Source organism: Amblyomma maculatum, chromosome 8 (genome assembly GCF_055883805.1).
Source record: "Amblyomma maculatum isolate TAMU_Amacu chromosome 8, ASM5588380v1, whole genome shotgun sequence".
In the NCBI taxonomy this organism is placed as follows: Eukaryota; Metazoa; Arthropoda; class Arachnida; order Ixodida; family Ixodidae; genus Amblyomma; species Amblyomma maculatum.
This window is the reverse complement of record NC_139351.1, coordinates 67,462,666-67,487,531: the sequence shown is the minus strand read 5'-3', so window position 1 is coordinate 67,487,531 and position 24,866 is coordinate 67,462,666. Positions and strand designations below refer to the sequence as shown.

Sequence of the window (24,866 nt, the reverse complement as noted above, 5' to 3'; positions counted from 1 at the left end):
TCTAGTGAGAATTCCTGTCACAAAATTTGTCACTTAGCCCCACTCCTATAGGATGATGTTTCCACTGCTCACGATCAACCAATAGGGGCGGGGATACTAACTGATCGGTCTGCAAAAGATTTGAGATGTGATTATTGCATAATATGGTCCCTCATCAGCCCCAATGCACGTCTTCTGCACGCATTACGTTTGCGATGCTTCAGCTGCTGTCAGTCGAGTGGGCTTGAAAATCTCGAACGAAAGAAGCTCACTTTCATACCTACCATGCATATAAAGCAGTCTATCGGGCTGCAGATCACATTTCTGACACTTAAAAGAAGCAACATTTTTTTTTCTGCTCTCAGACTGCGCATCCCTCCGCATTCGAAATGGCACACAGCTGACCGCTCTGTTGGCTGGCTGATGTGCAGCCGATAGCCTTCACCGCCATGGGCTGGTGTAGTGTGAAACTCCATAACAACAAAACAGAAACTAGAAGGTCGGCACATTTTCCAACTACACGGATGAATGTGACAAAGTGAAAACCCAAACTCCTGATAAATGAAATAGCACTCTATTCGTTCTGCTGCAAATTTCCCAGTGGCATCGTAACGACGCTGAGGGCAGAAATTAGAGCGGATCTCCATTGATTTCAACTCACTCGTTTCAAGTTGCTGACTTATTCAAAATAATATAAGATAAATAAAATAAAATAATTATATTAACTTGAAGTGAAAATCGGAAATCAAATTATCCAAAGCTTGAACCACTGAATGACCTTAAAAAAAACTGAAAAGATGCAAATCCGCATTCGAAATGGCACACAGCTGACCGCTCTGTTGGCTGGCTGATGTGCAGCCGATAGCCTTCACCGCCATGGGCTGGTGTAGTGTGAAACTCCATAACAACAAAACAGAAACTAGAAGGTCGGCACATTTTCCGAGAGTCCGTTGTTCTTTGTCACACTAGTTATGCGCACGTCAGAGGTACCCAGTCGACTCTGTAGTATGCTGCTCAAACGATCAGGTTTGAGAAAGGCGATTTCCCAATCGTTTACTGAGCAGATCGTACATGGAATCATAAAAAATTTGCTATTTTTGAAGTTGGAATTATTGAGCTCTCACTGTATTAAAAAATCCCTTTTTCATTCCAACGTTTGCTCCCCCTTTGGGTTTGAATCACAAGGGCTGAATGCATCAAAACTTCATGCCTCTACCGCAATAAGGCTTTTCACACTTGAAGAGTGGCGTTTTTTCAGACCTCCAGAGATGACACCAGAGGGGTCAAAGGATGCTCCGTCAAATGACACGGTCCGCTTCTGCACGCCGTTGTCGAATGCTACGATGCGAGCGTCGTCAATCTTGGTCGTGACCAGCGTGGTGCCAAACACGAACTTCATGGCAGGTTCCAGGTGCTTTGGGTAGTCAACAAGCGACAGCGCAGAAAACACGTTGTTGCGGCCAACCTACAGAGAAACATACGCGCCATGAGGCTCGCACACATACCTGGCTAGTTAACCACACGCGCACCACTAACATCCAAAACCAGCAAGTGGTTGGTTTGTTTTGTGGGGTTTAACGTCCCGAAGCGACTCGGGCTATGAGAGACGTCGTAGTGGAGGGCTGCGGAGATTTCGACCACCTGGGGATCTTTAACTTGCATTGGCATTGCACAGTACACGAGCGTCTTGCTTTTCGCCTCCATCGAAACGTGGCTATCACGGCCGGGATTCGAACCTGCACCCTTGGGCATAGCAGTCGAGAGCCCTAACCACTGACCACAGCGGCAGGGCCAAATCAGCACAAGTCTGGCGGAGTTGCTTTTTTTACTCTTTTCTCGAATGAAGGAAAAGACTCCTTTCTAACACGGTACTCTTCATCTTCTTTTCCACTGCATCCTTACATTGCACTGTACCACTTCACAGATCTCGTTATTCTGTTCCAAATTCATTTCTGTCTCTTTCCGTTAAACTCAGGCGCCTTCCTCAATGCCTCAATGGCCTCTCCTGGTGGGGCCCGTAAGCAACTACAGTCGAACCTCGTTATAACGAAGTACTATGGAGCGCAAAAATTTGTTCGTTATATCCGATATTCGTTATAAAAGTGCGCGTCCAAATTCCTGTAAATAAGTTTGCTAATAAAACGAAACAAAATTTCCACTAATATGGACAACACAAAGGTGCGAAAATGCACAATTTTTTAATTAAAAGCTTAGCATAAGCATGAAATCTCGCTTTTCCTTGCTTGCCTCCGTGCACAATTTCTATGACGGAGCCAATAGTCTCTCGGGGAGCGTAGCGCACGCGCACGTGTCTGCCGCAGTGGCAAAGGCACGGCAGGGGCTCACACCATGATGAGGCAATGGTGATGGCATGCCAGTCAGATGCCTGTCAGCCGTTGTATGGCCGGACTCGAGCGGCGGCGGCGACAATGCTCGAGTCCGGCTATGACCGTTCATGACCCCCGAGATCACCGTGCGCGGGGATGTGATCTCGGAAGCCATAAACCTTTGGTGGTAGTTATTTTTTAGCCGCCGCTAAATGATGCGGCACGCGAACGCACGGGCGAGCTAAAAACACTTCTGCGGCGGGCGATTCGATTGGTTAAAAAATTGCGTTTCTTGAAGTTTTTCCGGCTCCTTTACGCGTTTTTTGCCGTTACAATGCAAAAAAACTGCTTCGTTACAACCACTATAGTGTAATTTTGAATTTTTTCTTATGTTATACAGAAAGAACTCCCATAGAAATAAACCACAGACCAAACAAACTTTGATTTTAATTAGTTTTATCCGATAATTCGCTATATGCGTGTTCGTTATAGTGAGGTTCAACTATGTGGGCTTGCAGCACTGAACGTGGACCTTATGTCAGCTACTGCAAGCACGTCCTCTAAGAAACTCCGTGATCATCTCCAGCATGAAACGACATAATCACAGATCAGGCCACACAACTATATACCAATGCCATACAAGCATATGAAATAACACGTTTTAAGGTGCGCATTCGTGAAACGCGATTTCAAATCAAGCTTTAGCGTATGCTCATGCTACATACGCTACTTTTTGAGTTAGCATTCGCAACTCTTTCATAAGATACAATCTCGTTGACAACACGGCAGCATGCTTCAAAGCAGGATTTCAAATCAAGCTTTAGCGTATGCTCATGCTACATACGCTACTTTTTGAGCTAGCATTCGCAACTCTTTCATAAGATACGATCTCGTTGACAACACGGCAGCATGCTTCAAAGCAGGACGTCACGCCTCGTACTTAGTTTTTCGTGTTTACTGGGTTTTCAGTAAGTTCAGCGGTCATGAACGACGCAACGGGCTTTCTTTTGGCCTCATCTCACCTACAGGAACATCCTGGTGCGAAAAATATGTTTAATTTTTTTTTTATTTTGGGTGATAGTATTGAATCTCAAGTCTGTTGCTTGAAAAAAAAATTGTTTTAGTCTGAAAAACTAGATAGCGCCACTAGGTTGCAATGGCCACTGCGGCTCTTTGCCCACGCTAACTAAATGTGCGGATGTGACAAACTGCACAATTTCATGCAAAATGCTGTTCTAAAACTTCCGAACATTCTTTTCTGGGTTTGGTACATAGACAGCGTGTACTTACACTCTTTCGCAAATATATACGCATACACCGCGAGCAGATGACATGGAAGAGCACGCTTAGCACACTCTCGTGATTGGCTGATGAGGTTTCCTAGCATCCATAGTGGATAACATATGGGTTTGAGTATAACCACCACCATGAGCTCTGAACCGAATCATTCTCTTGTCAACCATCCTCGCAACATATAATCGCGTACACACTGCAGTGGCTCAGCACTTTTGAGCTGCTGATTTACCCACTTCTTTTTTTTTGTTAAGAAATACACCTCAAAGGCCCCAGGCATGGGATACAATCAAAACTCCCAACAAACACGGATACAGCGAATTACTGGATAAGGTGAACAAAGAGCAAAACTTGGTTGGTACATGGTTTATTTAATAGCGAGTTGAATTTCTAAATCCAAACCGAAAGTATCACGATTGATGCGTCAGTTACAGCGAAACAGTTTTCACCTGGTCCGAAGTAAGCAGAGCAGCAAAGAAAAACTTGTTTGGATCAGCCACTTTTGTTGCTTACTGGTGCCATCTATGGTTAGTACAGGCCAACCGGCACGCGATCAAACCATCGAACCATAGTTTCATCTCGGCAGCCTTTACACTGCAGCTGCATATGGTGAAAGTGGAAACTGCATTTGCATGAAAAAACGCAATAATACCGCTTTGCAAAAAAGCGCTGCTGCTCAAGCCAGGTGCTCACCGTGGAAGCCTCAAAGCATCAGAATGGGTTGTCGCCCTGACTACATGCAAATTCTAGTGTTCCAAAGTGCCACGAAACCAAGAAGTTATTTTTTTTTTAAACGGTTGTGCCCACTGTATTGTGCACGTGGCCACTGTCCTCCCTTGCAAAGTAGGGCTCCTCTAATATATAGCAGGCTGCACAGTAGGCAAGAAAACTTTTCTGTAGGTTTGTGTTCCCTACATTTGAGACCTTTGCGCTGTGTTGAGACATTTGACAAACATTTGTGCTCTCTGAATTCTTTTTAAGGGATGTTCGGATGATAATTAAATATATCTGGGTTCCATATATTTGGGATCACCTAAACATTCAAGTGATGTCATCTTTATAATCAACATTGCAGAGATGCATACATCTACATCTACAACGGGGGCCCACGAACGAGTACTAACTGCTGAAGCAACACAACCAATACATTTAGCTATGGTTGGAAGTTGCAGCTTCTCAAAGGGAGGACGTACCAGATTCTGGGCCCTCTGCAGCACTTGGGGCTCGACACTGCGTCCTGTGATTTTGTTCAGCGGGATGATGGTTACGCGGCGCTTCAGTCGGCCGTTCTTCAGCAGCATTTTGCCAGTCTCCTCATTGTCGACGACGACGTTGAACAGCTGCAGTTGCAAGCAAGGTAAAAGAGCTTCACCCAGTGAACAGCAGCATCTGCACCTTACAACAATACTATCGAGACGCAAGCTTACCAGTGCAGTTAGGGTGACCGCCTTCCTACTAGCAAAATTATGCGAGACACATTAACTGGCCGAGTCTCTGGGAGGTTAACACAGCATGATGCGAAATTTACAATAATTTATTTTTTTTTACCTTTCTGGCAAATTTTTTTTTGCAACATTTCGTCATCTCTGAAATAGGGAAATAGAGTAACTGATAGAAGTTTAATATGTATTCAAAAACATAGTGTAAATGAAACATTTTGGACATCACTGTAATATGCGCTCACTTGAAACAAAATTATCAACGTAAAAATCCAGCAACTCAAAAATAGTTGCTCACGAAACAACTGTGGCTATTTCTACGCGTTACTGATTTAGAGCCTAGGAAGTACAGTCAAACCCGGATATATATCGAATTCGAATGGGATCGCGAAATAGTTTGATGTATTGATAATTCGAAATACAGAAACCGGCTTGAGACACCACTTGCCATCGTGAAAAATGATACCGTATTTGCCGTGTAACCAACCCACTCAGATAATGAACCCACCCTCCACTTTTGTCCCCGAGAATCTGAAAACAAAAACAAAATTAAGGCTGGTTCACATGCAAGCGACTGAGCGAACTCGGTGACGAGCGACAGTGACAGAACGAAAAATTTTCAACTTGTTGGAACTGCGTCCCTCGAGCCGCCGCAACAGCTCAAAACAGGTTTTGTGTCACCGCGGCAGAAATCGAGAGCGTTTTCGCTTGCTCATTTATTGGCAGCGCGCCAAGATGCTGGACAGTGATAACGTCAGGGTATGTTTATCTTTTGACTACTTTTGATAGCTCATGCGGTGGCGGGCAGCGAACTTAGCAGAGTGCCCGTGATGGCTTGATTGCACAAGCCTGGTTTGATTTATCACGCCACGTGTAGTCCACCGCCACAAAATCATTGAAAAGCGTGATAGCTGCAAATGCCGTTTGAAGCGAACAATGCTAAAAGCCGGTGTCATGATCGCAGCTGACCGCATGCTTTCATTTATTTATAGATACAAGAATGGACAACTCTCGCAAAAAAAAAAAAAAAAAAAAAAAGATCTGCCACTTCTTAACGTCCGCAATCGCCATTGCTTACTACGCCGCACGTTCAGCATGACAAGGATCGACGACTGTCGCTAAAAAGAAAAAAAATCTGCCGCTTCTAAGCATCCGCAGCTGCCATAGCTTACGCATAGCCGCACGTTCAGCACGATGACAAGAATAGACAATTGCAAAAAAAAAAAAAAAGTCTGCCGCAGCGTCCGCAGCCGCCCTAGCTTAGGCACGTTCAGCACAGCGCATTGCCTGTCAGCCGCCGCGCGCTGAGGGTTTGCAACACACGCTGGAGAAAGTGTCCGACGTTCTGTCTGAAAACGGGCTGAGCTGGCTTGGCGCATGCGTAGTGGCAGCAGGACTTTTTGACGGGTTAGTTGGTACTATATGATCTTGATTTTTATAGCGCTGAAGAAACACCACAGGAAAAAAAAGACACAAAATGATGAAAAACACAAATGCGTAGCGTGTGCTACTGCGAACGAATGCCGGGAGAGAGGAAGGAGAGAAATAGCTCGGCAAAAGAATGAATACCCTTGCGCTTCGCTCTATCGCGTTTTTCCCCTCGCGTTCCCACCAATTCTCTCTGGTTCATTCATGCACATGGCTTGCAAACGTCACGTGCTGGTGCGCGGGAAACGATAACCGCAGATGTGCGCCTTTGGGGAATGGGCACAGCGCTGCCCTAGACCAGCTGTCGCCGAACTGTCCCCTCTCATTCCTTCCACGCGTGGCTTGAAAACGTCACGTGGCAAACGGCGGAGGGTGATGCGATCGTCTTTTGGGAAGGCACACTTTCCAGTGCGTGATGCGGAGTTCGATATATCGAACGACCGGTGAAATTGAGTTCGGTATATGACAAGGCTTTCCTATACTTTTACATCGGATTTTGAAAAGGATATTCCGTGAGTTCGATATAACTAAAATTCGATATATCCGGGTTCGACTGTACTGACAAAGGGTCGACACAGCCTCCTGGAGTTACCTCGCGCATTTCAGTGAGCCAGTCTATGCAAAGCTTTTGCAGCCCCTCCTTAAAAGGCATGTTGATGCAGAGGTTAGACAGAAGGCTGTAAGTGGCCTGTTAAGCCACCAGATATGATCACAAACTATGCACCAGCTATGGCGAGCGTAGCTTTCACTCAGTCGGTCAGGTGCCCACAGAATGAATAGAGGACGAGGGAGCAGACGCAGGCATTTACCGGTACCCATCAAGGTAAAGTATACAACAGCTGCACCCTACCGGCGCTCACCAGTTGTCACAAACATGGAACCTAACTAAAAAAAAAAAAAAAAAAGTTCCCTACGAACTAAAAGCAGAGTGCTATGCTTGCTACTGGCTCTGTAGCTGACCCACCTCTGCTGCCTCATGCAGACAGAAGAGAAAATAGAGAAGAAAGGAAAAAGAAGAGGGAGAGAAAGACGCGCGTCCCAGCAGCCATCATCCACCACCCAATGACGGCCCACAACAGAAAAATTCGGTGACTCGCTAGCCCCCGCAGCAAGCGGCGTTGACCTACCGTCCTAGCCCCGTAGGGCCAGGAACAGCCATCCTTCAACACCTCCCCTTGAAGATTGTGGGTGTAATGTAAGCAAACAGGAAGCGATCAGAGTGGGTAAGGAAACAAATGCGAATTAATACTGATATCCTATTCGAAATTAAGAAAGGGGTACAGGCAAGGCATGGTCATTAAGGGTAAGAGTCTGGACATCAAAAGAAGGCAACAGGAAGCGGTTGTTTTCTAGTCAGACAATGTAGAACTTCGCTCGATTTTTAAGAAATTGGTTCATAGGAAAGAAAAGGCGCTTGTGTCTGTCACACTTCTCAGTGGACACCTGAACAGTGCTGTAAGGAAAGGGAGGAAGGTGGGAGTGAAAGAGAAAGCAAGAAAGATGCACTGTAGTGGAGGGCTCCGGAGTAATTTCGACCACCTGGGGATCTTACTGACATAGTTTGTGTGATCCAAAACTTATTTTTTGAGAGTATTTGCTTATGGATAGGCAAACATCACTAAGGTTTCAAAGTTTTGAAACCTTTTTTCAAATTTTATCTAAAAACCTATATATTGCAAAAGAAATATTGAAATGTGCCACGAAACACTGTAAGGCCGCTCATTATCTTGAAAATTTCGGTTTATGGGGTTTAACATCCCAATGCATCTCGGGCTATGAGAGATGCCGTTGTGAAGGGCTCCAGAATTTCCACCACCTGGGGTTCTTTAACGTGCACTGACATCGCACAGCAAACGGGCGCCTCGCTTTTTGCCTCTGTCGAAAAGCAGCTGCCGCGACCGAGATTCGATCCCGCATCCTTGGGCACAGTAGTCGAGTGCCCTAACTACTGCGCCACAATGGCAGGGCCATATTCTTGAAAAATGTGCTCAACTGGCTTCATTTATCATATAGTAGAAGTTTCCTATTCGACCCCTGTTCCCTGTTAATCCTGAAACTGAAAGTCTGAACTGCTGGCTTCGTTCAAGCCAGCACCCACGTAATAGTGTCGCATGCTTGCTAAATCACATGTTATGGTTAGTCTCTCACCGGTTAATTCAAATGGGCACCTATTAGCTCAAACGGGCTCCCAAAGGAAGACCGTGCCCACGCACAGCAACCACCGAAATAGCCCTCCTTAAACCTGAGTTTTGTGCTGCAGAGTCGCTCAAGCAGCTCCGACATGCACACAATCGCAGGCACGGCGACAAGTGTAGGCTATAATGCCATGAAAGTTTATGCGCAAAAAGAATGGCACGAAGACAAAAGATGCGATAGGATGAGCGCAAACTAGCTAGTTAGCGCTCGTTCTGTTGTGTCTTCTGTCTTTATGTCGTTCTTTTTGCACATAACCTTTTACGGCATTACAAGATTCAAGCAAACTAGCCTTACAACATCTCTTGCTAATGAATGGAGGGCCGCGTCTCAGACAACTATCGTTCGGTCTTGCTTTCCCAAGCTTCTTACCAGCCAGCATCAGCCAGTCAACCGAGCACAGCTGTGCGCCATTTCAGGTTTCGGGTGGCAATTGGCAGGTTGCTGGTTTTCTCACAAAACACGACCATTTTATTCACAGCAGAGAAACAGTAAGAAAACGCACAAACCTTGCCACCGGCTGCCATCTCCAGAGCACGCGTTGCACGTTGGTCCTTGACCGTGAAGAGGTCGCAGACAAGGCCGTACACTTTCCGTCGGTCAAAATTGCGCACAGGGTCAGTGTAGTTGAAAGACAGGTGCTGGTTCCTGTAGTAGAGATACGACAAAAGCTCCAATAGAGCCAGGCTACCCTGGTAGGCTGTTAGGCAGAGGCGTTTCTTTAAAACACATTGGCAAAGGCAAACTCTTAATTCAAACAAGAACTTCAAATTGTTGCTTGCAGTCATAGCAATAACAAGGTGCTAAAACAATCCTTCCCATCCGATACTTTTCTTTTCTTACAGAAATGAAAAATGCTCACTGGGAAACTGCCCCCATGAAAGATTCCAATGTGAAGAAGAAGATGGACCCTTTTGCTGGACGTTGATGAAGAAGAAGCAGTTGTGGAATTGCCATCGCGCAGATCGTGTTGGTGTTGATCGCCCCGCTTTCTCGCCAACCTCGACGTCCTTCTACGTTTGGTGGAGGTGCGACCTTATATCCTTGCCTCACGCTGGAGCTTCGCACCCGCACGCTCCCGATAACACGTATGGCTAACGACGAACACCCACCGGCCGCCCTGATGACCCCGCTGGTTGTCTGCTCTGGCTCCTTACGCCAGCAAGACCCTGCACTCTTCAGCAGGACTGACGACACTGACTGTGATGACTGGCTTGCTTCGCACGAGCGAGTGAGTTCATACAATAAGTGGGACGACGCCACGAAGTTAACAACTGTCATCTTTTACTTGACCAGCGTTGCCAACTTGTGATATCGTAACCAAGAAGCCGATATCACGACTTGGGACTCATTCAAGGCTAATCTACAACCATCTTTGGTCGTCCTGCTGTACACAAGCTCCGCGCCGAACCACGCCTGCACGATCGATCACAGCGGCTTGGCGAAACATTTACAAGTTACATTGAAGATGTGGTCCACCTGTGCAGCCGCATCAACGCACAAATGTCCGAGACAGAAAAGATAAAACACATCCTGAAGGGCATCGAATATGATGCCTTTCAAATGTTAACATCATGGGATTTGACTACCATTGCCCAACTGTCAACCTTTGCCAGAGCTACGATGTTTGCGCAAGCAGTGCCTCATCACTCGACCGCCTCCCGCACCTGTTGAATCACTTTCTGGTCTCTCTCCTCTACATCTAGGAGCTCCACGCTGCTGCGGCAGCTCAAAGATTTCATCCGGGAGGAAGTTGCTCGCCAGATATCACTGCTGCCCACAAACTGCGAGCTGTCCCAAAATTTGGCGCCCCTTCAACAGGTCATCGCCGACCGGGTGGCGGAGGCCCTTCCCCCTGTCCCTCCGCCAGCGCCCATGCCTCAGCCCGCACCAGGCGTTGAGCCCCTCACATACGCTGACGTCCATCTCTCCACCAATGACATGCGCCCCCCCACTCCTGTCGCACCGCTGACGTACACTGCCGTCGCTGCCCGACCACGGCCATCTAGCTACCCTGTGGTGTACGCTACACCTCCAGAGCCTGTACAGGAATTTCCTCAAGTGCCACAGCCTTTGGTTTCACCTCGTCCGCAGCGTTGCAATCCATGGCAAACAAGTGACAACCGTCTTATCTGTTATTCCGGTGGATTTGCTGGCCATATTGCCCGGTACTGCCGAAATCGCACTCCCAACGATTTTCTACCGCACCGAAAGTCAGCTTCCTGGCAGCTGCCCCGAAATCAGTATACAGCCACCGATCCATCTGCAAGTTCCGTCGCGAATGACAGTGCTACTTTTTCTCCTCACCACTCAACCTCGCCTCGTCGCCGCTCCCTATCTCCTCTGTGACGGCGTCCCAATCTTGCACAAGAGGTAAACTGAATGCCGCAGTTCCTGAGGCGACAACTGCGCAACGAGCGAACTGTAAAAGGCCTCACGTATCTGCCGCAAATCTGCTTGAAGTTCCTGTTGAGGACGTTGTAGTACCAGCTCTGGTCGGCACCGGCGCTGCTGTTTCTGCCATGGCTGCAAGTCTTTGCCATTCATTGCACAAAGTGACGATACCTATTTCAGGATTCTCGCTAATTCCTGGCAAATGCCCAGCCTGAAGAGCCTATAGCAGTGTGCACAGCACGAGTCATCATTCAGGAAGTTGTGTACGCAATAGAGTTCGTCGTTTTGCCTTCCTGCTCGCATGAGCTCATCTTGGGCTGAGATTTTCTGTCGCGTCATATTGCGGTGCCAAACTGTGCTCGTGCCGAACTGGAGTTTCTTGCGCTTGACGAACCGTTGCCGGACGTTCCTTTTCCCAAAGTCGTCGCTGCCGAAGATATTGACCTCCCTGCATGCTCTTTCGTTCTTGTGCCCACCGCTTGTGCTTTTTCCCGCAGTACCAATGTCCTTTTCAAACCACCGGCCATCTTCCTAAACCGCAAAAGTCTTCCCCTGCGTTATGCCGTAATTTCTATATCAGCTTGCCTCACCGCGCTCTCGATTCCTAATCCGTTCTCATTTCCCATGGCCCTACGTCGTGGTGAATGCCTCGGCACCATCCAGCTCATTGATTCTATTCTCACTGGTGACGCAACAGCAGCCCCCTGACTTGGCAGCACCCACACCGCCTGCTCTTGTGCTGGACCAGTCTTCTGCAGACGTTTTCCTCCTCTTCGTTGATTCCAGTCTTCTTGGGCCTCTACGCTCTAAACTTCTCGCACTGCTTCAACAACAAACAGACCTATCAGTCAAGCTAAGCAGGCCTCAGCATGATGACGATGATTAGTTAACGATGCGATGGGCACAAGGCATAAGGTGATTTTCGTCGACTCAATGCGGACTCAAACACCAACTTCGGGTTTGCGGCCGTGGCGGTGTATGCCTGCTCTCTATTGCGAATCACCTCCGAGGCTTCTAAATAAATGGTCACTAATTTGAACCTAATTAACTCGGAAAATTGGATAAGTCTTATGGTGAATTCGAGTAGGAGAGCAGGTGCACTCGAGAGCACTTCGAAAGTGCTCTCAGACAAGCGGGCGTTCTCCATTCAGAAAGCTGAAGTAAAATCACTGGCTTCCAATGGTAGAGGAGGAGGGCTCTTCCTCCGCTCAGAGCGGCCGAGTACACTCCTGGCAGCTCTCTCGTCTAAAGCGAGTGTAGAGGAAGTCACATGGCATAAAGCGCCATATCCGCGCCATCTTTTTTTTTTTCTCTCTCTCTCTCTTGAGTCGGCAACGCTCCAAATGGGGGCTGCAATGCATCGGCGCTTGGCGAGCAGAAAGCATTGCTCAGGTGCTGAATGCATGCTTGAAAGTCGCTGCTGGCGTCAAAAGGGCCAAAGGAGGCAGATCGCCGCGCTGTGAGAACAAAGGCATACAAAACAAGTGGTTCTTCACGAAGCATTGGCCTTTCCTCGGGTTGCAACTGCCGCACTGCGAGCAGACGGAGAATGCTGGGGAGAGAAGTGCGGTCACATGGTCGTGGCGCGCTGTTCTCGACACGCAGAGAGCGTTCCCGTGGGCAGATAGTTACACCCTCGCTCGGCGTGCTCCTGTACTGCTCTGCAATGCTTGGCGCCTCTGCTCTCAACCCCTCAACCGAATGCACCCTTAGTGTCTGCCAGTGTGGTCACATCAAACACCTACGTACGGCTATGGTGTCGAACGGGTACTGCAGGTCAAACTGGTTAGGCTGAGTGTGTGATTAGCACTACAAGCGGTCGTCAAGATAGCTCTCCCCCAACGTAAACTGCATATTGCGGAGTCGACCGCGCACTTCTGATATGAGAAGGTGGTCATTGCCTAATCTTTTGTCAAACAAATTTACTGTAATACAAGTGGTTCTTGTCACTTATTTTGAGGCCATTCAATACTCCAAACTTTGTTCCTGTCATGTTAAGTTTAAACTAACAAGCTTTCACTGTAACTACATTTTTTCTATGGTACATTACGCTTACTACACCCTAAAGTTTGTTTTTGAACATAATTTTTCTATTTCGATCTCCCTACATTTAGGAGTTTTTGAACGTTTACTGAAACACCCTGCAATATCACCAGCATGAAAAAATTGTTTTCCCAGTGTTTCCACCTTTGCCCACTGGTAGGATCTATAAATACCAGCTGGCAAACGACTTGGCAAAGTCGAGACACCCACCTGGCCTCAAAGATCTCTACATTCTGGCGCAGTCCATGGATTTCTCGCTGAAGCTGTTGTTTGCGGCTCAGTAGAGTCTCCTCGCGCCCTTCCTCGTAGTTCAGCTTGCTCAGCTGGGCCTAGGGCAGGCAAAAAGCGAGGAAAAAAAAAGAAGAGAAGGGAGGAGGGGGGGGGGGGGGGGGGTTTAGCCAGGAGTGGGATGGAGCAGAAAATGTATTCTGGAGCTGCTACGGAGAGCAGTACCATCATTTTGAAACAACCTGAGACGCGTGGTGCCACTCCCAAATAAAAATAAAAGAACAAAGGTGCACAAAACAGCATTCAGAATGGCATGACTGACCAAAGCGCACGCCTGATCGCAGTTGCGGGATGGCGTGATGAAGTTAAGGAAACTGGAACTATGTATGCCACTGGGCCTTACTTCGTAAGGGCGGGGTCTCCGATCGTCATCGTGCCTGCCACAGCACGCATGAAGTGTGCATGCACCACCGTTTGATTAAAATCAGACTTGGGAGGACTTCGCCTTCGCCGTTTATCGCCACCTGATTTCGCCATGACGAGATACTATGACATGCCGCGCTGGACCCCATCTCACACACTTACGGATTACAGGTTTCTTCACACTACGAAATAAAAAGTGTAAGCTACCTCGTCCTCATTAAATGTGTAGGTTATGTTTTCTTTGTTTGTTTGGTTTTTTTCAGCCTAACCCGGTTATAACAATGATATTTCCATGGCACTTCAATACTGTTATAAGTAGGTTTGCCTGTAGCGGCCATCAGCCATGCATCAATGATCAAAGCCCAGGTACGCACTGTTTATCATATGCTGATTGGGCCCATCAACATTTTTTTCTTGCTATTCCAGAATGTTAGGTTTCTGGCTTGTTTTTCAGTTTGCATCACGCTTTTCAGGAGACCCTGGCAACGCATCAAATCGCGATATCCTGTCCAGCAAACCTGGCCACGCTCTGAGATGCTGTGGACCAGCAGCGGCATCGCTTGTCTTAAAACCATCTAGAACATACCCGGATAGCATTGAGCTCCTTCTCGATGGCCCGATTGGCACCCTCGTCCTTCTTGTAGCTGGCCTCGGTCTGCTTGCACTCGGCTTGCTTCTTCTTGGCCTCCTCCTGCGAGTGCTTGAGCCGCATCTCTGCCTGGCGGCTCTCCGTCTCGGCCTGGGCAATGTCGTCCTTGGCCGCTGCGCAACAACAGATGACCAGACCGGGGGCTCTCAGACAGAATTCAAGGGAAGCCAATGTTTCTGCGGAAATGGGTGCCTCGCATGTTTGGCACCTACGCACTGCCGAAAAGCAATCGTGGCGAGCGAGCTCCGCTGATCAGCTTTTCATGTCGCGAACGTTTGTAAGCACATGTCCGGTTGATCGCAAAACGTATTACACCACTAAAATTCTGTCAAAATTGTGAACTTAGCAACCGGGAGAAAAATGGTGTAACTCTGTGGGAGACGCTTTACTGCCCCAATTTTGAGCGCGTGAAATGGGAAATCGTATAAACCAGGAACGTGTCAACGAGGGGTTCTACTGTCTAACGGGGTTATCCGTGTATAGTAATGTCTTATGCACCATTACAAATTACTAAACAAGTGTCTATCATAGCCTTAGTCGCTTTGGGACGTTAAACCTAACAAACCAACAAATGACAAAACACAAACCAAAAATTAGGTGCCTATACCCCTTTAAGAACATATCACTGTTGTATGTCACTCTCGCAGTTGCCTATAATTAGTTCTCTGGGCTCTCACAAGCTGATTGCTCTATCAACCCTGTGGATGAATAGTTTTGCTGAACCAGAGTTTCAACTAACAACAACAATCCAGTGTATAAGTCACTCACCCCTGAGCTGATCGTTGAGTGTGGCCTCTTCTCCTTCAGCATTGCTCGCGAGGCCAGCACTGACAGCCTGGAAATGCTTGTGCGCATTGGCGACTGCTTCAGCATCCTTCTCGCTCTGTTCCTCAAGCTCCACCGCCACCACCTGCAGCTTCTCCACCTGCTTCTGCTTGGTCACTATCGCCGCTTTGTCCTTTGGGTACAGCAGCGACGCACAAGGAAGAGAGAAAGCAATGGAATCAAGATTGCTACAGTACAATTAGAATAAATGTGAAAGCGTCTACATTAGAGCTACTAGTAGCCTATTCAGATAGAGCGCCAAAAGGCAATTTATGCCGACAAGGACAAACGAAACTCTCAACAATAGCTGACTTCCTCGTCCTATGCCAACTGCCACCTTTTCAGAAGAAAACGTTTGTTTTGGCTGACAGATCTGAAAACGATCACCTTTGCGCTGGTGCTCAATTGCGCTGCCACGCTTTTCCCTCGCTTCTAAGCGACAACTCTCGGAACAGAACGGCGAGAAAAAATACCCCGACTTCCTGCGCTCCTCCTGAGTGATGAGCTATTGGCAGTGGCTGGCTGTACTGAACGTTCCCCTCTAACAAATAAAAGCCCTTCCTTCAGGACTCGCAGAAGCCCTAAACTACTGCATGCATTGCATCACTAAAGAGGTCACATTTCAGAGACCACCCGGCAGTAGCAGTTTTCAGAGGTAAGACCTCACTAGCTCTGAGGAAAAGCCAACTTTACTTGGGCCTTGGAGCTATGAGGCAAAGCATGCCGCGCGTAGAAAATATATAAATCTGGCTATGAACGTGAAAAGATGGTGCAGTCCATTCAGAAAGTAAAATAAAAAAATAAAAAAAAAATTGAGCAACGAGACGGTAAGCGAACGACAGAGGGTATTTTGGAGTGCTTTTATAAAGCAGCAAGACATGTTTGCAAGCAGTCATTAAATTACCCGAGAGCATCTTTGGGACCATGTCATCACCGACAACTGATACTAGTAAAGGCACTCATATAGTAAAGATTTCTGCCAGTCCAAATGACTGTACTATAGAGGGGTTCTACACTAAAACTTTCTGCCACACCTTGCAGGCTTTCTCTTGAAATCCACTCCACTAACCTAAGGTACCGCTGATTGTCTGCTATCAGCAATATAGGTGCCCTGTTGATTACATCTTGACTTTGACCAGGATACCATTAATCACTTTAGTTCTCGGGCCCCTCTGCTCTCTTTATGCCTTTTAGGTTACACCTATAATTTTCCTTTCTATGGCAGTGACTTCAACTTTGGAGTACTAGGTCTGTTAGCATAGCTCTCCCGCGCTGCCGTACATTCGTCAAGCCCCACGCCACAGCAAAACACTAGACAACTTTAAACACATGGATGCTGTGCCCTGGTCTACAACCTCCAGCAAAAGCCAACTTGAGCAATGGATATCAATTCAGAGGCCCTAACCCAAAGCTGCGACACAAAGTATGCTTCCCTCCTGCCAAGAGTCCACCAGATCGTCCGTGGGCCGCTAATCCTGTTGGAGTTATGCTCAGCAAAAATTTTCCAAGGCAATGCAGCGACACCAACGAAGTTAAGACGTTCCTTCTTTCTATCAGCAATGAAATACAGCCCACAGCTGAAGCCTAAAGTCCTCTCTTGAAACATACACTGACACTGCGAGTTCCCAATACTGCAGTAGCACGACAAAAGCAGTTTGTTTTGATAATTCAACAAAGAGGAAGTTAGTGTTCGTTATTCTATGACGTTGGGGAGAACTTTTGAAACAACAACAGCATGAATTTTAATTCTCCAAACTGCACTCACTATGGACACTGTTCGGAGAGCGTCTCCATGAACTACGCACCGCACTGCTCCGTAAACGCTGAGTGTCTCTTACACTTGAAGGGAGCACGCGCACGAGCGTCCCTCTCTCGCGCCACCCACCGACCACACCACACAACACATGCGCACACAGCTGTACCCCGCGGTGAAGAATGGGTGATCCCAGTCCGTGTACGTCCATCCCCCGTTGTCAGTGGGATGGCCCAAATGTCATGCCGTGAAGACCGTGAAGACGGCACCCAGAATATTCAACATCCTCCCCGCCGAATGAGCGCTAGCTCATTCATTTCTGGTTTAGAACGGGTACATAAAGTGCCACCTGGTAAACGGATCATACAGGATCGCGTTCTTCCATCTGACCCAGGAAACTCCTCCGTGATGCGACCATTTCTGCGCCTGTTGGATTTCGAATGCACAGAGCAGGCCCTCAAGTCGATCCTTTTTCCGATCACAGTTGCGAACAAAGCGCCGCATCCAAGCTGTGACTCGCTGTAGGCGATTCAGATTGCTGAAGCGCTTAATTTTTATCACCGGAAGAGGTGCCTGTGCTGTGATTGTTACTGGGCTCAGCAGACCGAGGGGATCGAAGATTCTCGCTGTGGCCTGGATCACGAAGCGTTTAGTGTTCCTGTTGATAGTAAGAAGCTCCAGCGCCGTTTTCAGGGAATACTTCAGCTCGTCGTTTCCTCTGTCCCACTCGAGCCCCAACACTCTTGCCATGGCTGAAGTCATCGTCGCAGTGTCAGCGCAGGCATTTCCAACGCCGTCAGCATCGAACTGTCGTAGTAGTTCATTGTTGGAAATACACTTTCGCAGTTTCATTCCTGCTGAGCTCAGTATTTGCTGTGCCTCCTCATTAAATTTCGTCTCCTCTTCCGTGTAGCTGACTCCGGTTATCAAATCGTCGACGTACAGGCAGCTGCCTAAGATATGTGCGGAGTGAGAGAGGTCCTCAGAGACGTTAGCCAGATGATGTTGTATGGTGGCAGCCAACATAAAGGGACTACTTGTGGCGCCAAAAGGCACTCTTGTCATGCGCCAGACCTCTATATCACCTTCTGATGAGCCCTCAGATGACGCAGATGAATACCAGAGGAATCGCAGTGCGTCGCGGTCCTCACTTTTGATGCCAATCTGAAGAAAGGCCTTCTCAATGTCGGCGGTCAATGCAATTTTGTGGCACCTAAAATTCAGAATAAGCCGCAGCAGGTCGGGGTTTAGGTTCGGGCCGGTGCTGAGGGCATCGTTGAGTGACAAGCAGCCTTGTGCTTTCGAAGATGCATCGAACCCTATGCGAACTTTGGTGGTAGAGCTCTCTGAACGGAAAACAGCACGATGAGGCATATAATACACTCGAGACAAGGTGCTGTCGATTTCGTCGGCTGGAACCTTTTCAGCAAAACCTTTATCTAGGTAGTCACGGATGGCTGCATCATAGACCATTAGCCTGCTCTTGTTGGGTCTAAGACGCCGCATCAACCTGGCCAGGCGTTCTCTTGCTACAACTTCGTTGCTGGCTAGCCTTTGGTCAAGTGCCTTCCACGGGAGGCTCGCTTCGTATCGCCCATCGGTCAAAGTCAGAGAACGAGTAAAGTCTTCTCTCACCTGCTGCTCCTCGCTTCCAAGTAGGCAGCTGCTGGATGAGATACCGAGGCTCTCCAGCTCCCAGAACGCTCGAAGTTCGTCTGACAGGTTGGCGTTCTTGTCACAGACGCTGGTGCGCAGAACGGCAATGGTGGAACACGACACACCTGAAGCAGACAGTGGTATCGGTCCTTGCAAAGTCCAGCCGAAGTCAGTCTTAAGCGCAAACCAAGGGCCCTTGCACTTTCTTTACTTTTGCGTGCACAAAAGTCCAATAATAATCAGAGCCTATTAGAACTTCGATGCCTTGTGTGAAGAGGCGAGTTGGTGAGATGGTGACATCCGCTAATTTCAAATCAGCCACCTGACTCATCTCAAGAGCGTTTTCTGGAAGCAGCAGTTGGTCGGAGCAGATTTCTTCAATTTGAGGGCTTCGACGCAGTGCTCCTTGCGGTCGTACTGGCTTCGTAGCCTGAGCTTCACTCGGCGTCGATTTTTCTTCATAACGTTGGTCGAGCCGCCGAAAGGGTAAATGGTCACTTCCTCTTCACTGATCACCTGAAGATCCAGTATTCGCGAGAGCTTCTCTGTTATAAACGATCGTTGACTGCCTCCGTCAAACAGACAGCGAGCGAGGCGTTTTCTTTTCGGTCCGTCGACCCACACCTGCGCCGTCTGCAGCAGCACGGCGTGTTTAATGCTGTTGCTAAGAGAAGCTGTTGAGTGCAACCCAGTAGCGATCTCGCCCTCGGCGTTCGGTTCCGGTGGATCACAAAGCAAGGTGATGTGTCGTCGGCCACACTTCGCGCAACGTAGTGTCCAATTCTTACACCCTTTTGTCATGTGCCCCTTCTTCGCGCATCGGTAACACCTCCCTTCCTTTCGCAGTTTTCTTTTCTTCTCATCAATTGATATCGGAGCATTGCAATCTGCAACCTCGTGCCTCTCTGAAGCGCAGAAAGGGCATCTTTCTTTGCTCGATTTGGCACCTACCTGGAGGCTGGCCGCTGAGCCCTTGCCGTAGACGCTGTTGGGACGCCGTTCACTGGCGCGGTCAGGTCGCGTTTGCTGAGGAGCGTTCGTGCATCCTCCGTGTACCTTTTCCCTGCTCTCCACTTCCAGGCGAACTGATTGCAGAATGGCTTGGAGACTCGAACTGTCGAGCACGTCCTTGTCTGCACTGTGGGCCTTATGGTACTCAACAGCCCATTCGGCCGCCAATACCCGAAACAAAGCCGCGCACAGCATCGCACCATAGCTGTCCGATTTGACACCTAAAGTTTCAAGTCCTGCGATGTTTCGCTGAACATGATAGTGGAGTAGTGGAGGCGTCGCAGCGCGTTCACGTCACTGAGAGCTCTAACCTGGGGAATGTTTAACAGCTGCGTAAGGTGCTCTTGCACGAGCATGTCCTGACGCCCGAAACGCTCTCGGAGTGTCTTTACAGCGTAGTCGTAATTCTTCTCCGTCGCTTGCACGCCGATCAAAGCTGCCGCCGCTTTTCCTGTCAACGCTGTCCGCAGGTACAAGAACTTTTCTATGCTGGTCAAGTCGTTATTCTCGTTTACTGCTTGCCGGAACTGTTGCCAGAATGGTTGCCAGTCGAGCTTGTTGCCGCTGAATTTCTGAAGCTCCAGCTTAGGCAACCTCAGTTGTCCCGAACGGGCAGCAGGTAATCTGGACGCGGTTTCTTCTGCATTCAATGTGCTTGTTGCACCGTTAGAATTCGTTTCACTGCAACGCCGAAGCCTTGTACGCATTCGTGTCATGAGAGCTTGGCACTAACGAACGCCTTTGTATTCTTCTGCGAGGTCTTCGTCACGCACATGCAGCTCAATCAGGGCATCTAACTGTTTCAAATCTCTCGAAACAATGTCCAACTCATCTGATATTTCCGCAATGAGGTCTTGTTGCTGTGGGCCGAAGTCATCCGCCGTAGTTAGTCGCTCAAGCTCCTCGTTGAGTTGGTTCAGTTCGGCGCGCGTAACTTCTCGCTTCGTTTGGAGACGCTCCATCGCTGTCGTCCGTTGCAGTTGGAACGCTGGTTTCAAGTTGCCGTTGTTTTTCGCTTACACCCGGGTTTCGGCACCAAAAAATATGTTCGTTATTCTATGACGTTGGGGAGAACTTTTGAAACAACAACAGCATGAATTTTAATTCTCCTAACTGCACCCACTATGGACACTGTTCGGAAAACGTCTCCATGAACTACGCACCACACTGCTCCGTAAACGCTGAGTGTCTCTTACACTTGAAGGGAGCACGCGCACGAGCGTCCCTCTCTCGCGCCACCCACCGACCACACCACACAACACATGTGCACACAGCCGTACCCCGCGGTGAAGAATGGGTGATTCCAGTCCGTGTACGTCCATTCGCCGTTGTCAGTGGGATGGCCCAAATGTCGTGCCGTGAAGACCGCGAAGACGGCACCCAGAATATTCAACAGTTAGTGACAGCATGTCCCCCGCACGCAATGCTGTTCCCTCTTTGCATAGTCGAGACAGCACGCTGCTGCAGGAAGCACGTCCCTCACATGGCTATATTACATTCACGCTTCTGGGTTGCAGAGGAAGTCGTCTGTTGGCATGCTTTACATATACAATCGAAACCGTATATATAGAACTCGAAGGGGATTGCAAAATACTTCGATATAGAAATCGGCTTGAGATGCCACTTGCGAGCATGAAAAATGATACCATATTTGTCGTGTAATCAGCCCACTCGCACAATGAACCCACCCTCCACTTCTGCCGCTGAGAAATAAAAAATAAAAGCCTAAGCCATTGACGCGTCCCTCTGTTTCGTGCCGTCGCAGCCCACAGCTCATTTATTGGCAGCACGCGCACGCCAAAATGCTGCACAGCGATAATGTCACCTCCTGCGGTGGCGGACAGCGAACTTGGCAGAGTGCCCGTGATGGCTTGATAGCAGAAGCATCTGCCATCAAAGACGTCTCGCCCTCTTCGACGCTCTGTATGGCCGCCAAATTGGTTGCGAAATCCAAATTCCTTTCACTTGTTAACATCCGTCACGTGACCTCGCGCTGCCGTCTGCGACTACTGCTACAACACAAAGAACGACCGTCGTGCACACTGTGGATCTATTCTACAACACGAGGAACGACCGCCGCGCGCACCGTGGATCCATTCTATACTATGCACTGTGTCACGTGACCTCGCGCCGCCACCCACAGAGGAGAGCACGTGGGGGCGAACAGAATGTAGGGGAGGAGGAAGAGGAGAAACAAGTAGGAGTAAAGGAAAGAAGGAAGGAGGAGAGGCGCACAGCCGTCACCGTGTCGGTTCCTTCTCGTTCCTTCCGCACGTGGCTTGAAAACATCACGCGGCAAACAGCCGAGGGTGACGCGATTGTCTTTGGGGAAGGCACACCTTCTAGTGCATGCGGAGTTCGATATATCGAACAACCAGTGAAATTGGAGTTTGATATACGACGCAGCTTTCCTATACTTTTACATTGGATTTTCAAGGGGATATTCCGCGAGTTCGATATAACCAAAATTCGAATTATCCGGGTTCGAATGTAGAATTATTAATACAGTGAAATCTCGTTACTACGAACCCCACATTAACGAACTTTTCAAATTAACAATTTTTTTAAGAATCCCCGGCAGATTTGCCATGTTTTCAATGTAAAACTATTTCAGAATAAAGAACGTATTTTATTTCTTGTTATATAATTTTGGAACATCAGTATTACGAATTTGGCTAAAATTAACAGCACCGCAGCTTGCAACTCTCACGTGAAACGAAACAGAAACTACCGTTTCTGAGTGTATGGTCCGTGGTCTGTAGCTATCATCATCAGGACATCTAGGACCAGCTCCTAGCGCCACCATGAAGCTATGGTTTGTTACGCAGTAGCCAGCAGGCCTAGCTGCCTGCGTTTTTTTTCCTTCCTGTGTTGTGTGCCGTACGCGACTCGGTCGTTCGTGCGCTCGCGCGGGACAGTATTTATTTATTTATTTTTTTTGCCGCTGATTATCTTATTGCGAAGTTTGTGCGAGATTGGCGATGATATTAGCCAGCGAAGTGCCAAGAAGATATGAACGCAGCTGCTTTCACTGCAAGAAATCGACACAGGGAAAAAGCGATTCGGCCTCTACAGACAGCTAGCATTGCCCCATCGACTGCCGCGATCATTATGAAAGACCGAGACAAGATTTTAAAAGCTCAGGGAGCATTGAAGATGGGGTCATAAAAAACTCCGATGTTTTTGCACATGGACAAAGTCCGCTCGCTCGTTGCAATCACGTACGCGATGAGGTGTTCCGGAAAGCGGAAGGTGTATGTGCTGTAGTGGTGTAATGTAGTGCGTGGTTGTGTTTGCTGCACGCGGCAGAAGAAAATAATGGATTTCTTCAAATAAATCAGCTTTGGAGTTAGTGCAACCTTTTCACTTGAGGTTTTGCTTGTCTACACACGTGCCTACTGCCAAGGCACGTCATTTTCATACCTAGGTTTGACTACTGGCTTATAATCGCAGATTTTTCATTACAACGATATTTCAAAATAACGAATGATTTTTCGCGGTCCCGCGGGATTCGTTATATTGAGATTTGACTGTATATCGCATTATTTCGCGATCCCCTTCGAGTGTTACCTATATATCCGGGTTCGACTGCAATACACTGCCAGTTCCAAGGTTGCATAATTTTCAAATCTAGTCAATAGGCCTCCAACAGCTTTCTTCAGCTGTTCTCGGTCCTTATGTCGAACGCCACCACTACTGGATTTTTGTTTTAGGCCTTCTATGCAGCGCCCACAGTGCAATTTCTCTAGCAGCAAATTCACTTTCGTGTCTGGACTCTGTACCAACCCTTCCTGTGATATATGGACGGGCTAGAACAATCATTAAACATCAACCTCATCAAAAGCAGTCGCTGCTGTCATCTGTGTGCATAAAAGATTTTGCGAGATGCCCCTGACCCTCAGGTGCATTAATTTCTGACATTTTCACTAGCTGTCATGTTTCTACTCTGGTATGCCTGATCTACCACAAAGCAAACGTACCCGAAGTCACAGAGCGTGGGGCAACCACGGTGGGTGTTGTAATGAAAAAGTGCATACCTCCTCGAGGCTTTTGTGCAGGCCAGCGATTGTCTTGTTCTGCTCCTTCACTTTGGTCTTGGAGAACTGCACGTCGGAGGCTGCCTTGGTCTCCTCCAGCTGACAATCCTTGAGGCTTCGCTCCAACGACTCCAGCTTGTCACCCGTCTCCTGCCAAGGCCAACAGAAGCGAGGAGGTAGAGTTTAGGGGACTTGGAGTACAAGCAAGAGGTCTACACCATAAAGTCATCGCCGTGATCATCAACCACTCTGCCTGATGTGGCTGCCACATCACCACAAACTTCCTACTTCATTAAGAGACCATCAGCTGTCTTTTCTTTTTGCACTACGTGCCCTGCCTGGGTCCATTTCCCCTTCTTGACTTCAGTTGGCATGTCACAGACTCGCAAGTTTGTTGCCTCACCCGCTCCGTTTGAACTCAATAAGGGTGCGTGGTAATTCAAAGCTTTCTAATAGATTTTGTATTGTGTTTGCCATTCAATACGATTTGTACCGCACTTGCACCACTTGAATCTCCCAATGGAGGCAAAACATTGCGATACTTCCAAGCAGCCGCATCTTGTGCTCACACAAAGGAAGCCAATGGCGACTGAAACCAAGGAAGGCATAGGAGGTTACCTTTTTTGTGTATGTTTATCAATGTCAAAAAATTAAGCAAGAAAAAAATCCCCCTTGCATTTCTTGGTGTCAGTGGTTGCTGTATCTCTGTATGCATCTCGTGACGAGTGCCTCATTTTCCTTTTGCTTTAGGTCGCCGCACGCCAGCGCATGAAAGCAGCACAGCTTGTGGAGGTTAGCGAAAGGCACAAGGTTACGGCCCGCGTGCGCTGCTGCGGTTGTTCTGCGACAACCACTTCGATCACTCAATTTTAGACAGTTGGGATCTAGAAACTGCACACCTTAGGCCAAACTGGTCAAGGAAAAAAAGGGTGTCTGTTTTGAAGCCAGCCCCCACAACCGTACCCCAAAGAGTGCAGGGTGGATGTGCTAGGGCATCTAACAACATCGTTTCGTTTTCGAAACTTCACAATTAGATGGTTGAAGCCCATCACAGTGCTTGCAGTGTGGTGAAACCTATACGTGAGAACTATACGGGCTAGTTGCAGCTGCGAACACGGTCTCAGACAGCAACAGACACTGTCTCCGGTTATCACAAAGGAGCATGGAAAGGACAGTATCGCTCAAAAG

General features: G+C 48.2%; 1 protein-coding gene across 1 annotated transcript in view; it reads right to left on the bottom strand.

The window, feature by feature from the left end:
* The window catches only part of SMC2 (structural maintenance of chromosomes 2), a 61,297-nt gene that overhangs the window by 24,546 nt on the left and 11,885 nt on the right, over window positions 1–24,866 (bottom strand). Inside the window, exons 6-12 of the mRNA XM_084576417.1 lie at window positions 23,679–23,828; window positions 15,165–15,354; window positions 14,334–14,509; window positions 13,307–13,425; window positions 9,169–9,307; window positions 4,793–4,939; window positions 1,240–1,444 (exon numbers count right to left, since the gene is read on the bottom strand). Of these exons, the coding sequence (XP_084432543.1) occupies window positions 1,240–1,444; window positions 4,793–4,939; window positions 9,169–9,307; window positions 13,307–13,425; window positions 14,334–14,509; window positions 15,165–15,354; window positions 23,679–23,828 (1,126 nt within the window). The remainder of the gene's footprint in view (window positions 1–1,239; window positions 1,445–4,792; window positions 4,940–9,168; window positions 9,308–13,306; window positions 13,426–14,333; window positions 14,510–15,164; window positions 15,355–23,678; window positions 23,829–24,866) is intronic.